General features: G+C 40.0%; 1 protein-coding gene across 1 annotated transcript in view; it reads left to right on the forward strand.

Annotated features, from left to right (window-relative positions):
• Positions 1–14,664, forward strand: part of LOC103088616 (collagen alpha-4(VI) chain-like) — a 136,010-nt gene that overhangs the window by 108,045 nt on the left and 13,301 nt on the right. Inside the window, 3 exon segments of the mRNA XM_007470646.1 lie at positions 804–815; positions 2,034–2,531; positions 13,295–13,384. Of these exon segments, the coding sequence (XP_007470708.1) occupies positions 804–815; positions 2,034–2,531; positions 13,295–13,384 (600 nt within the window).

The raw sequence follows: 14,664 nt of genomic DNA on the forward strand, positions 1-14,664 counted from the left end.
CATTTAAACAAGAGGGATCAACAGTGAACCTTCAGTAAGAAATGGGTCTTTTTAAATTAACATTTGTGTTTTAAAAATGGAACTGTGAATCATCAAATCTTAAGTAATGCTTTGTCACATTCCCAGATTGGAATTCTTTGTCTTCAATGTGCTCCAGGATATTTGCATCCTATAATATACACATTTCTCCACTTACTGGCAATAGGCAGTGAACATTGACTTGGCAAATTGCTTAGTTTGGGTCTTCTCCACAATCATCCCACCCCTATTATGCTGACTCTCCCATATTCTGTCCATTCCCATCCAGTTGCTGTTCAGGGAGATTCTGGAATTTTCTTTCCTAAAAATCATAAAGAATAATACCATCACCTTGACCACAAAGGAAAAGAGTTTCAGAGTTAAAAGTTAAACCCCTTTTACATTCAGGAGCACTGTAAACTCAAAAACAAACAGAAAAATGGGGAAAATCTATGCAATATAAGCAATGAGCCCAGGGAAAGGCCCTAACTTCTTTACTCTATCATGTTGAAATATATAAAATCACTGCTACTCAATCATTTTCATCTACAAACACAGATATTTCATATTTGCTAAACCTACGTTTAAAAAACTCTTTTAGACTGAAAACGGGCCAAAAACATGAATGGAGGATTCAGAAAAGAAAAAAATACAATAAACCTGTAAAAATGTTTGGCCCCACAAGAAGTCAAAGAATACAAATTAAAATAAGATTTTTTTTGTTTCAAATTGGAAATTTTTTTAAGATGAGGAAAAAAATCCCTATCCAGAGTTGAGAAATGTAGGCATGTCAATTGGTACAACTTTTCTGAAGAGCCATTGGACAATACATATCAAAAGCCATAATTGTAGACCTATTTGGAGCTGTAATTGGACAGAAATGAACAGATACACAAGTTCAAGTATTCTCATCACAAAGGGATGTTGGCAGAAGAAATCATGAGACATCATAGGAGACCAAATGATACTGCTCTAAATTTATTGATGGAAGGAATATCATAAAGTGAAAAAAGATTCAGAATAGAGCATATTCTAAGCTCCAAGTCTTATAAAATAAAATAAAACAAATGATATACATATATACACATATATATGATAAATTATGGGTAATTTTAATATATTGTTTTCTAGTATTTTCCATGAAAATATATTGCTTGTGTATACACACTTATACATAATATATGCAGTATACAATTAATATTATTACTAACATTAATAAACAATATATCAATAGCCAACAATACAATGATTAATATTAATAATTAATTACTAATATTACTATATTTTATTATATAGAATTTAAGATATGTGTGTACATATATGTGTGTGTATATATAGTTTCTGAGTAGCTAAGTGTATTAGATTTAAGTTCAGTACAGTGTGACTCAGTGCTCAAACGCAGGGACACCAACATAGTCCTCAAATCAGCCTGGAAGTAGCCAGTCCCAGGATGATGGAGTGCCATGGTGCCTAGGGATAGGTGCTCAGGGATGCAGCCTCTTTATATTTTCCTGAACTGCCACTGGGGTGGGGATGCTGTTTCCAAAATCACCTCACGGTCCAAGATGTCCATCAAGCTTCAGCCAGCAGGTAAAGGAAAGGAGGATACTTTTTCAAGGTTGTACCTCCCATGGTTCCAATTCTGTTATCCAGAGCTTAGTAAGATGCTACCCAACTGGGAAATGTACCCTTTGTTCCAGGTAGCCATATACCCAGCCAGAGACTGGGTTTCTGTTACCATGTAAAAAGGGAAAGTGGATATTGGGGAGCAAGGTGAGGTCTCTCTGCCACACTCAGGCAGAACTTGGAGAGGCTTGAATTTCTCAGAGGAGATGGTTTTCGTATTGAAGCTGGCAAACGTGGGTTCGCCTATGTCAACTAACAACGTCTTTTCTCTCCAAAATCGTTTCCCTTCTAGCCTGTTCAGGTAGATAACATTTCTTCTTATTCACTCCAACCTTCACCCGTTTACAGACATTATAGACAATCCTAAATCTGTGTATCTACGTGTCTAGGTGTTTCCGAATGCCCAGTGTTCCCGACCGAGGTGGTCTTCGCCTTGGACCTGTCAAATGACGTCTCCCAGTTGGATTTCGAGAGGATGAGAGGCATTTTACTATCTCTGTTGATGAAGATGGAAATCAGTGGGAGTAACTGCCCCACGGGTGCCTGGGTGGCCATCGTCTCCTACGACAGCAAAACAGATTACGTGGTTCGCTTTTCCGACCATAAGGGGAGGCCCGCGCTCCTGCAGGAGGTCAGGGGACTCGCCCTGGCAGGGTCCTCTAGCAGCAGGAACCTTGGGGACTCCATGAGTTTTGTGGTGAGACATGTATTCAAGCGCGTGCGCACGGGCCACCTCCTGAGGAAGGTGGCCGTGTTCTTCCAGGCGGGCTGGACCCAGGATGCAGGTTCCATCAGCACAGCCACGCCGGAGCTCAGTGCGCTGGACATCACCTCTGCGGTCATCACCTTCACAGAGGACCACAACCTCCCAGAAGCCCTACTGGTAAGTGGGGGACCACGGCTGTGCCGGGTTCTGGGGGTTAGTGCCTGGTTCCTGTCCCTCCACCAAGGAGCACATGAGGAGTGACAGCTGGTCAGGGGAAGAATTCTCCAGAAACTGAAGTATATGCATGGGAGGGGGCAGGTGCGGGGTTGGGGGTATGTCTCATTACAGACTCTGCTACCAGTGCTACTGCTGGTACCTACTGGCCATCCTTGAGCCTCTGTGCCATGTGCCTTTTAAACACTGTCTTATTGAATTATCCCCCAAACTGTATAAGGTAAATGTCATTGTGATCTCCATTTCAGAGATAAGAATACTGAGGCTTAGAGAGAGGTTAAGTATATCATCAAAGATCAAATATCTGACCGATTTTATCTGCCTTCACAGCCTGTGCTTAACCACTCTAGGCTAACCTGTATCTCGGGGGTCCACAGACTGTAATTTTCTCTCCTTTTTTTTATTTGGGATATAAAATCCACATCCATATACAAAGTGGGTAAGAGGCACTGATTTTAAGGATACAGCTAGATGGATTTTTGTATATGTTTAAAGCACTGTGACCTAGACATGGTTCGAGATATTGAATACTTTTGGCATTCTATACGTTTTCTAGTACGACCTTTCTGGCTTCCGTCACCTGTTCTGAGCCTTGGTGCAAACTGAATCCTACAGAATGTACTCTTTATATCTGGCTTCTTTCACTCAATGTCTGTTCTTTTGTTCATCCATGTTGTTTATATGAGCAATTTTTTTAAACTGCTTTTCTGAAGTATTCTAGTGTGTGTATATACCATAATTTTTAAAAATTGAAGTATAGTTGATTTACAATTTTGTGTTAGTTTCAGGTATACAGCACAGTGATTCAGATATATATATATATATATATATATATATATATATACACTCTTTTTCAGATTCTTGTCCATTATAGGTTATTACAAGATATTGAATATAGTTCCCTGTGTTATACAGTAGATCTTTGTTGGTTACCTATTTTATATATAGTAGTATGTATATGTTAATCCCCAACTCCTAATTTATCCATCTCTCCCCTTTTCCCTTTGGTAACCATAAGTTTGTTTTCTATTTGTACCACAATGTATTTATTGATCTATTCTCTAGACTTTACTTTTCTAACTGAAACCCATGTAACACATTCTCATGGAACATCTGGGATGATTTATCAGAATGAAAGGCGATTTCCTTTTTAAGTGATTTCAGGATGCTTTTGAATATCAGACTGAGCTTCATTCCATTGCCAATATTCAACCGTTTCTGATCTGCAAAAATGGAAGTGTCGTGGTTCAACCTAAGAGCTAAGGAATTCAGCTGTGTTAGACCATTTAATTTTCTCTGAAGGTTGGGTGTGTAGCACAAGTGTTAGGTGAGAGATTTTGTTGACACAGCCGTGAATATGCTTCTAAAATCAATAGGAAGATCATGACAGCTTGCGAACTGTTGGGAAGGATGGACAAAATATCTTGAGTTTTCAGAAATAAAGTTAAGATGCAGAGGGTGAGTCCCTTGTTCCCTGTTAATCCCTCTTGCCTCCCAGGGTGTCTGGACAGGGATGGGTTGGGGGATGGTGGCAACTCTCTGGATTAGTAAAGGCAGGGTGAAACAAGTCACACTTTATTTTTTATTTTTATTGAAGTATAATTGACATAATATTTTATTAGTTTCAGGTGTGTACAACATAGTGATTTGATATTTTTATACATACAAAATGGTCACCATAATAAGTCTAGTTATGATATGTCACCGTACAAAGATATTACATAGTTATTGACTATATTCCCCACACTGTATGTTTTATAGCTGTGACTCATATATTTTGTAACAGGAATTTTGTACCTCTTTTTTAATTTTTATAAATTTATTTATTTTATTTATTTATTTTTGGCTGCATTGTGTCTTCTTTGCTGTGCATGGACTTTCTCTAGTTGTGGTGAGCGGGGGCTACTCTTCATGTGGTACACGGGCTTCTCATTGCAGTGGCTTCTCTTGTTGTGGAGCATGGGCTCTAGGCGTGCGGGCTTCAGTAGTTGTGGCACGCAGGCTCAGAAGTTGTGGCTCGCGGGTTCTAGAGTGCAGGCTCAGTAGTTGTGGTGCAGGAATTTAGTTGCTCTGCAGCATGTGGAATCTTCCTGGACCAGGGCTCGAACCCATGTCCCCTGTATTGGCAGGCGGATCCTTAACCACTTCACCACCAGGGAAGCCTGGAATTTTGTACCTCTTAACCTCCCTCACCTATTTCTCTCATCCACCCACCCTCCTCCCTCTGGCAACCACCAGTTGGCTCTCGGTATCTATGAGTCTGTTTCTGTTTTATGTTTGTTCATTTTTTTTTGTTTCTTAGATTCCACACATGAGTGAAATCATATGGTAGTTTTCTTTCTCCATTCTGACTTATTTCACTTAGCATAATACCCTCTAGGTCCATCCATATTGTCACAAATGGCAAGACTTCATTCTCTTTGTGGCTAAGTAATATTCCATTGTGTGTGTGTGTATACACATCTCTATATATGTATATGTATATATTTATGTGTGTGTGTATATATATATATATATATAAATAAAACATCTTCTCTATCCATTGATCTACCGAAGGACACTTAGGTTGCTCCCATTTTGTAGCTGTTGTAAATAATCCTGCCATGAACATAAGTGTGCATATATCTTTTTGAATCTGTGTTTTGTTTTCTTTGGGTAAATACCCAGAAGTGAAATTGCTGGATCATATGGTACTTCTATTTTTAATTTTTGAGGAACTGCTATACAGTTTTCCACAGTGGCTGCACCAATTTACACTCCCACCAACAGTGCATGAGTGTTCCCTTTTCTCCACATTCTCACAAACACTTGTTATTTGTTCTTTTTTTTTAATATCAAAAATTCTTTATTTTGAAAAACAATGTAATCAATTTGACATAATTTATATATTGAACCTGTGGTACACACACACAATGAAATTAATTTAAAAAATTTTTTGCATTTAAAAAATATTTTCAAGGGTAGTTGATTTACAATGTTGTGGGTTTTTGGGTGTTTTTACATCTTTATTGGAGTATAATTGCTTTACAATGGTGTGTTAGTTTCTGCTTTATAACAAAGTGAATCAGTTATACATATACATATGTTCCCATATCTATTTGTTCTCTTTTTGATGATAGACATTCTGACAGGTATGAGGTTATATCTCATTGTGGTTTTGATTTCCCTGATGGTTAGTGATGTTGAGCATCTTTTCATGTATCCAATGTCATCTGTATGTCTTTGGAAAAATATTCAGGTCCTCTGCCTATTTTGTAATTGGGTTGTTTGTTTTTTGATGTTGAGTTATATGAGTTCTTTCTATACTTACTGGATATATGGTTTGAAAATATCTTCTCCCATTCAGTAGGCTGCCTTTTCTTTTTGTTGATGGTTTCTTTCCTTCACTGTGCAAAAGCTTTTTAGTTTAATGTAGTCCCATTTGTTTATTTTTGCTTTTGTTTCAAATACATAACAGTTTAAATTAGAGATGGAACTTTTGTCTTTGGCTCTTTCATCAATAACAAGGTGCTGTAGGAAAAGTCTCTTTGTCTTTCATTTTGCTCAGCTCTAAAATGGAGAGAGTGTCACAACTTGATGTTATTTAAGGCTCCTATCCAGGTGTAATTATCTACTTTTTAAAAGGCATTTCCCAGGGGCTTCCTTGGTGGCACAGTGGTTGAGAGTCCGCCTGCTGATGCAGGGGACACGGGTTCGTGCCCCGGTCCGGGAAGATCCCACATGCTGTGGAGCGGCTGGGCCCGTGAGCCACGGCCGCTGAGCGCCTGCGGGTCCGGAGCCTGTGCTCCGCAACGGCAGAGGTCACAACAGTGAGAGGCCCGCGTACCAAAAAAAAAAAAAAGGCATTTCTCTAACATTTGGAGAGTGATACTCAGGGTACAATTATGATTAACCCCACCCCATTGTTCATCAGTGCTGCTCTCTGAGAGGGGATCCTGGGCAGACAGCATCTGGATGGTCCTTTGTCAAGATGTTCTGGCCCTCTCAGCTGCTTTAGGTGCGAGTGAAAGAATGACAGAGTGTATGAGAAGAAACTGCCAGCTTAAAGGTACTTGCATCTCAGTTCTGTCCTTTCTGTCTGCTCTTCTTTTCATTTCTTAGACATATTCTTGCTCCAGGATGCTGGGGGATGAGTCTGTTCCTTCAATTTAACAGTTTAGAAAGTTGTTAAATGGTACTTGCCAGCTCAGATGCAGTGAAACCCCATCCTCAGAGACTTTCAACAAATCCTCATTTCTTCACAACTGGGCGTATTGCATCTCATAACCTTCCCTACTCTGTGCTTTATCCTTAGTGGAATCCAGTTAGGAGAGTGGGAATGTTCTGTAATTTTCCTTCTGAATTATCCACTTGAGGGCTTCCTTTGACAACCTGTGGGGCTTTTGTCTTTCACCTCTATGTTATTTTATTTTTCAGAACAACACCCCCATACTTCTAGAAAAATTATGGTTGTTCAATTTGAAATGATTGTATAAACAGATGCATAAATTCTCGTCCATTTAAACATGCTTGGAAGTTATGGGGCATATTGGAAAGATTTCTTAAACCATCCACTGAATCAACCTCAGCCCTAAATAAAGCAATATTATAGCATTTGGACGATTCTTGCCTAATCCCATTAAGAACTGTCTAATTGCCTTATGTTTCAAAACATAAGACTTAATGTGACCCTCTTTTTTAAAGTCAAAAAGTGGAGGATTACAGGGAAAATGCAATTTGTTTGCCTCATTTCGAATTTCATTTTTTTAATAAAATACCTAGCATTTGTTCCTTTGAAACAATAGCTAGGAAAATAGCTCACATTTATTGATCCAGGTGCTATTCTGAGATCTTCCCACTTATTGATTCATTTAATCCTTACAACAACTCAAACAGATAACTATTATTATGGGCCCATTTTTCAGATGATGAAACTGAGACCCAGAGAAGTTAAATAACGTGCCCAAGGTCTGGAATCCCCATTCACAATGAGATTTTAATTCAAAGACAAAAACAGGAAAAGAAGATAGTTGAGAAGTTCTAAGCTTTTTCCACGTATTAATTAATTTTATCTATACAAGAACACTATGAGAGAGATTTATGAACAGGCCCTATTTCTATTTCCGTGTACTGCTCTTAAAAAGAAAAATTCCCAAGAATGGAATACTGGCTATCATGCAGAAAAAAACAATTAGCTTTAGCAGATGAAAATATTAAGAGGAAGGCTAAAGGGATTTCGGGAGGAGTAATTTAACAAAATTTAGCATAATTTTAGAATTCACTCCCAAACTCATTCTACGAGGCCACCATCACCCTGATACCAAAACCAGACAAAGATGTCACAAAAAAAGAAAACTGCAGGTCAATATCACTGATGAACATAGATGCAAAAATCCTCAACAAAATACTAGCAAACAGAATCCAACAGCACAGTAAAAGGATCATGCACCACAATCAAGTGGGGTTTATCACAGGGATGCAAGTATTCTTCAATATAGGCAAAACAATCAATGTGATACACCATATTAACAAATTGAAGGTTAAAAACCATATGATAATCTCAATAAATGCAGAAAAAACTTTTGACAAAATTCAACACCCCTTTATGATAAAAACTCTCCAGAAAATAGGCATAGAGGGAATTACCTCAACATAATAAAGGCCATATATGACAATCCCAAAGGCAATGTGGTTCTCAGTGGTGAAAAACTGAAAAACATTTCCACTAAGATGAGGGAGAAGACAAGGTTGCCCACTCTCACAACTATTATTCAACATAGTTTTGGAAGTTTTAACCACATCAATCAGAGAAGAAAAAGGAATCCAAATCAGAAAAGAAGAAGTAAAACTGTTACTCTTGGCAGATGACATGATACTATATAGATACATTCCTAAAGATGCTACCAGAAAACTACTAGAGGTAATCAATGTATTTGGTAAAGTAGCAGGATACGAAATTAATGCACAGAAATCTCTTGAATTCCTATACACTGATGATGAACAATCTGAAAGAGAAATTAAGGAAACACTCCCATTTACCATTGCAACAAAAAGAATAAAATACCTAGGAATAAACCTACCTAAGTAGACAAAAGACCTGTGGGCAGAAAACTATAAGACCATAATGAAAGAAATTAAAGATGATACAAACAGAGGGAGAGACATACCATGTTCTTGGACTGGAAAAATCAACATTGTGAAAATGACTATACTACCCAAAGCACTCTACAAATTCAATGCAATCCCTATCCAACTACCAATGGCATTTTTCACAGAATTAGAACAAAATATTACACAATTTGTATGGAAACACAAAAGACCCCAAATAGCCAAAGCGATCTTGAGAATGAAAACGGAGGTGGAAGAATCAGGCTCTCAGACTTCAGACTATACTACAAAGCTACAGTAATCAAGACAGTATGGTACTGGCACAAAAACAGAAATATATATCGATGGAACAGGATAGAAAGCTCAGAGATAAACCCACACACATATGGTCACCTTATCTTTGATAAAGGAGGCAAGAACATACAGTGGAGAAAAGACAGCCTCTTCAATAAGTGGTGCTGGGAAAACTGGACAGCTGCATGTAAAAGAATGAAAGTAGAACACTCCTTAACACCATACACAAAAATAAACTCAAAGTGAATTAAAGACCTAAATATAAGGCCAGACACTATCAAACTCTTAGAGGAAAACATAGGCAGAACACTCTATGACATAAATCACAGCAAGATTGTTTTGTACCCACCTTCTAGAGAAATGTAAATAAAAACAAAAATATACAAATGGGACCTAATGAAACTTAAAAGCTTTTGCACAGCAAAGGAAACCATAAACAAGACAAAAAAAGACAACCCTCAGAATGGGAGAAAATATTTGCAAATGAAGCAACTGACAAAGGATTAATCTCCAATATATACATGGAGCTCATGCAGCTCAATATCAAATAAACAAACAACCCAATCCAAAAATGGGCAGAAGACCTAAATAGACATTTCTCCAAGGAAGATATGCAGATTGTCAACAAGCATATGAAAGGATGCTCAACATGACTAATTATTAGAGAATTGCAAGTCAAAACTACAATGAGGTATCACCTCACACCAGTCAGAATAGCCATCATCAAAAAATCTACAAACAGTAAATGCTGGAGAGGGTGAGGGGAAAAGGGAACCCTCTTGCACTGTTGGTGGGAATGTAAATTGATACAGCCACTATGTAGAACAGTATGGAGGTTCCTTAAAAAGCTGAAAATAGAACTACCATATGACCCAGCAATCCCACTACTGGGCATATACTCTGACAAAACCATAATTCAAAAAGAGTCATGTACCACAATGTTCACTGCAGCTCTATTTACAATAGCCATGACATGGAAGCAACCTAAGTGTCCAACAACAGATTAATGGATAAAGAAGATGTGGCACATATATACAATGGAATATTACTCAGCCATAAAAAGAAATGAAATTGAGTTATTTGTAGTGAGGTGGATGGACCTAGAGTCTGTCATACAGAGTGAAGTAAGTCAGAAAGAGAAAAACAAATACCGTATGCTAATATATATATATATATATATATATATATAGAATCAAAAAAATAGAAAAAGTGGTTCTGAAGAACCTAGGCACAGGATAGGAATAAATACACAAACGTAGAGAATGGACTTGAGGACATGGGGAGGGGGAAGGGTAAGCTGGGGCAAAGTGAGAGTTGCATGGACATGTATACACTACCAAATGTAAAATAGATAGCCAGTGGAAAGCAGCCACATAGCACAGGGAGGTCAGCGTGGTGCTCTGTGACCACTTAGAGGGGTGGGATATGGAGGGTGGAGGGAGACACAAGAGGGAGGAGATATAGGGATATATGTATCTGTATAGCTGATTCACTTTGTTATACAGCAGAAACTAACACAATAATGTAAAGCAATTATACTCCAATAAAGATGTTAAAAAGTAGATGCAAGTTTTGTAGCTATTCCAATTCGGTTGAATTAGGTTGTTTTCCAACCAGCCAAACAGCAGATTGAAGAGCTGAGCTGAGTAGAAAAGTCAACATAGTGTCCTGAACACGAGGCAAATACAGAGGACAATAACGGGGGACCAGGCTGTATTGAAATAGGAAGAAAGCTCAGCAGCATTGACTCCTACCCTAAACTCTGTTGTTGAGGAAATAGGCCAGAGGCTTGTCCAAGGCCACACAGCCAATTCTGGCAGGCCAAGGACTAGGACCCGAGTTCCCGACACCTAGTCTATTAGTGCTGCATAGAATTTTTCCTGTGAACCAAACCTTTGTACAAACTTGAGGGTATGTTTGAATTTATTTGAAGTCTTTAAATACTTTCTTTAAAATTATCATCAATTCTTCATTAGATAACACACCTCAGCCATGCTTCTTGTGGTTTAAAAATAATGTACACCAGCTTAGCATCTCCCCACAACTCTTGGAGTTAAGTCAATGTTCCTGTGTTACTCCAGTCTTCTCCTGTCTCCTGGAGCACTGCTGTGGATCCTGGTTTCAGAAGCCTTCCAGATTGCCTCATGTGATTTCCAGTAAAGCTCTTAATGTGTCATATCCATGCTGACCTTGTTTTCTCTAATCCTCGGTGATTTATTAGGTCCATTTTGTTTGGTCTATGACCGTGTGAAGTGGATCTGAATGTTGGATGTTGGCAACTCTCCACTCACTGTTCTTGTCAGCCTCCTCCCTCTGTCAGGGAGTTCCAGGGTTTCAGATGCATTTTCTCAAGTGTCTGGGGGGTAGGGGCGTTGAGAAGAATTCATAAATAACCACTGCCTACCTCTGGGCATTTATCTTGCTGTTCCTCCACACAGTAATGCTTTTCCCTTCTTCTTTGCCAGAGAAGGATCCTACTCATTCTCTCAAAAGTGCCAGATGCCATTATCTTCATCTGGTTCCTTTTATTCATTCCTTTTGAAATGAATCTCCTCTTCCTGTGTTCCCAAAATATTTTACTGGTCTCTTTCTTTCTTGTATATTATTTGTTTATCCTTCCGCTTAGGTTTTTAAGCTCTTTGAAGGTGTGGCTGTGTCATTTTTGCGTCTCCAAGTGGCTTAAGACTTTTACCTAATAGCCATTTCATCAGTCTTTGTTGATTTGAATTTCTAAGTCAGAAAAAAGCCTAAATTTAGATGGTTTTTGGCATGGAAGACTTAGTAACGTTCCCATGTTTGTTTTGTGTTACATTAGCATAAGTGAAAGTTCCACTCTTTGTATATCTTTCCCCACAAGTGTTTTTCCATCAGGGAGGCTCAGGTGAGGGACCATGTTTGGGATGTGCTGCAATCCTAAACAGGAAGAGTGAATGATCTGTAAGGAGTGTATGTTACAGAATGTTCTTTTCCAGAGTAGACCCTGCCCATTCTCTACTCCCAAGGGTGGGCACGACATCTTCATATCCTGAGCACCTTTCTACCAGAGGAGGGTCCAGGTTGGCTTGGCCCTGGCCACAGCAATGCAGGAGGTGGGGCTGACCCTCAGGGAGGCGCTGTCCTACATGCTTTGACAGAGTGGACAACGAGATGGTCATGACTAGGCTTAGATATCCAGCTGTTTGCAAACCACACCTCAACTCCTGAGAGAAATCATCTGAAAACTTTCCTAATTTCATTATGAGGTGGAAACCTTGCAAATAGTCTGCATTAGCCAGGGCAGGTTGACTGTGAAACCATTCATGCCCAAGTCTCAGGGGCTTAACACCAGAAAGTGTTATTTCTGCATCTGTCACCAGAGATGTGGGTCCTTGGGTGTGTGGGTGAAGGAAAGGGGTGCTTTGCTGCATTTAGGACCTGAGTTCCTTCTGTCAATGGCCCCAACATGGCTGAGGGCTTCAAGACCTTTTCTGGATCCTCTACATCTGGCTGTCAGAGGAGGCAGTGGAGATTAGTGCATGCCCTGGAAATGGCATTCATCACTTCCACCTACACGCTGTTGGCTAAATCCCAGTCATATGGTCCAACTAACTGCAAGGGATGGTAGGAAATGTAGTCTAGTAGTGACCCTCAGAAGAAGAGAGAATGGGTTTGTTGATTATCTAGCCAGTTATCACATGGATCTTGTTGGATTTATTACTGTTAATATTATTTGTCTTTTAAACCTGATATCAGTTATTAAATTAATCATAATTGGAAAGGATTGGTGAAGGAGATAAACAGATTTGCCATCCCTACAAAGCCTTCCCTGATTCCCCCTCACTCTTCCCAGCTCTGACCACCAGGAATACTCTAGAGAGGCCTCCCTGGTGGTCTCTGCCTCTCTCCATCCTCATGGTTTAGGGCCTAGATCTATGACCGTGTCCTTGAAGGGTCTGCATGTTCATGGTTAATAACTCCCATCACATGGCATCACATACCATGGACAATCACTAAAGATTTACAGAATTTATAAATGACCGAAGCCTCAACTCCCTTACCCTCATTCCAGCACAACCTGATGTTTGTTGAGTTTTACACACATTGGGAGTCTGAAGACCCACAGCTCCTGTGCCCACACCAATGGTAGTCCAGCCACCAGGTTAGGACTAGAGAACTAAGTGACTATAATAACTGGAATAGAAGTCCCAAATTATTTAGACATAGAGAATTATATGTGTTCTTTAAAAATAGCATATTAATATTTTTCTCATCTGAATTGGGAGATGCATGAAAAACATGGCCTGAGATTTAGTTCAGCTAACAATAACCTTGTGTATGTGTTGGCACTAGATGGATGGACCAAGAAATTTCATCTGTATGTCTGGGAGACAGAGAACCAGCAGGACGTGGAGAACATGGCCCACTGCACTCTCTGCTATGGTAAGCCTGGATGGCATTGCTGATCAGACTGATGTCTTCAGAACAGGATGAATTAACTGGTGACCACAGGCCACTTCTGCTGCTCAGATGTGTATTTGCTTTGTATGTGAAGAACTTTAGAATTGGGGAATTTCCTATTAAGTATGAATTTCTAGTTTTTCTTAGGAAGTCAGAATAATCTGGAGAATCCCAGACACTGCATTCACTTGTGGCCACAGTCAGCCAGAGATGAGTGGTGCCAGCCCCCTTTGGAGGGACGGGTGCCTGCTAGTGCCCCACCCTCCCCTCCCTGCCCCTTCCCTATCTTCTCAGCCCTGATCTGCTCTGCTTACTTACCTGTACTGCCAGGCTCCTGTGGATGGCTGGGCTTGTGTTCCTTCCTCAGTGACACCTTAGTGTAAAGGGAAGACCACTGAGCTAAGGTCAAGAGTCCTGGTTTCTTGGCCTGGAACTGCCTTTGGCCATCATCAGGGTATTGGCAAATTGTTCCCTGTCTCAGAGTCTGCTTCCATCATTGTATCCCACACTGACCTGGGCCAGAAAGAACATGATGCTGAAACCCACACATGCCCACGTGTGAAGAGCTCTCATCCACACCCACATCACCCAGGGCCAGAGTGAGTCCTGTAGGTGAAAGCAAAAGGGGACTTAATAGTTCCCTTTACTGGATCCACACTAAGTCCTAACACTGCCATGAGAGATTTGGCTCTGAAAACTTGGTTGGGTCAAATACAGGAACTGCCATTTGTAGAGTATATTACAGCTGATGAACTGCTTTCCCATCCATCGTCTTATTTGACATGTGGTTTCTCTGGGCCTCCATCCCCCTCCTGCAGAAGCAAAAATATAGCTGGGGTTTATCGAGCCTGAGCTTTTACTACACACCAGGAGTTGTTCTGAGCCCTTACATATATTAACTCATTTTAAAGTTACACTTCACAAACAACCTCATAAGGGAGGTACTATTATTATTATTATTATCATTATCGCCATCTGATATGAGGAAACTGAGGCTGTGGGAAAGCTGAGTAATCTGCCCCAGGTCACACACCCCCATAAGAGGTCAGGCCTGATTGAACCAGGCAGGGGTCTGTGAACCTAGTGATTAGGAAGCTGTATGGCCTAGTGGTTAGAAACATTAACCGAGGAATCAGATACTCTCAACTTTTCTTTCTGGGAAACAGGCAAATTTATTGACAGTGCCCGTCTACTGGCAGAGTCAACCCCATGCAGGCAGCCCTCAGCAGCGGCTTTCCCTACCGAGCACCTGGAATGGCGCG

Source organism: Lipotes vexillifer, unplaced genomic scaffold, assembly GCF_000442215.2.
Source record: "Lipotes vexillifer unplaced genomic scaffold, Lipotes_vexillifer_v1.1 scaffold418, whole genome shotgun sequence".
Lineage (NCBI taxonomy): Eukaryota > Metazoa > Chordata > Mammalia > Artiodactyla > Lipotidae > Lipotes > Lipotes vexillifer.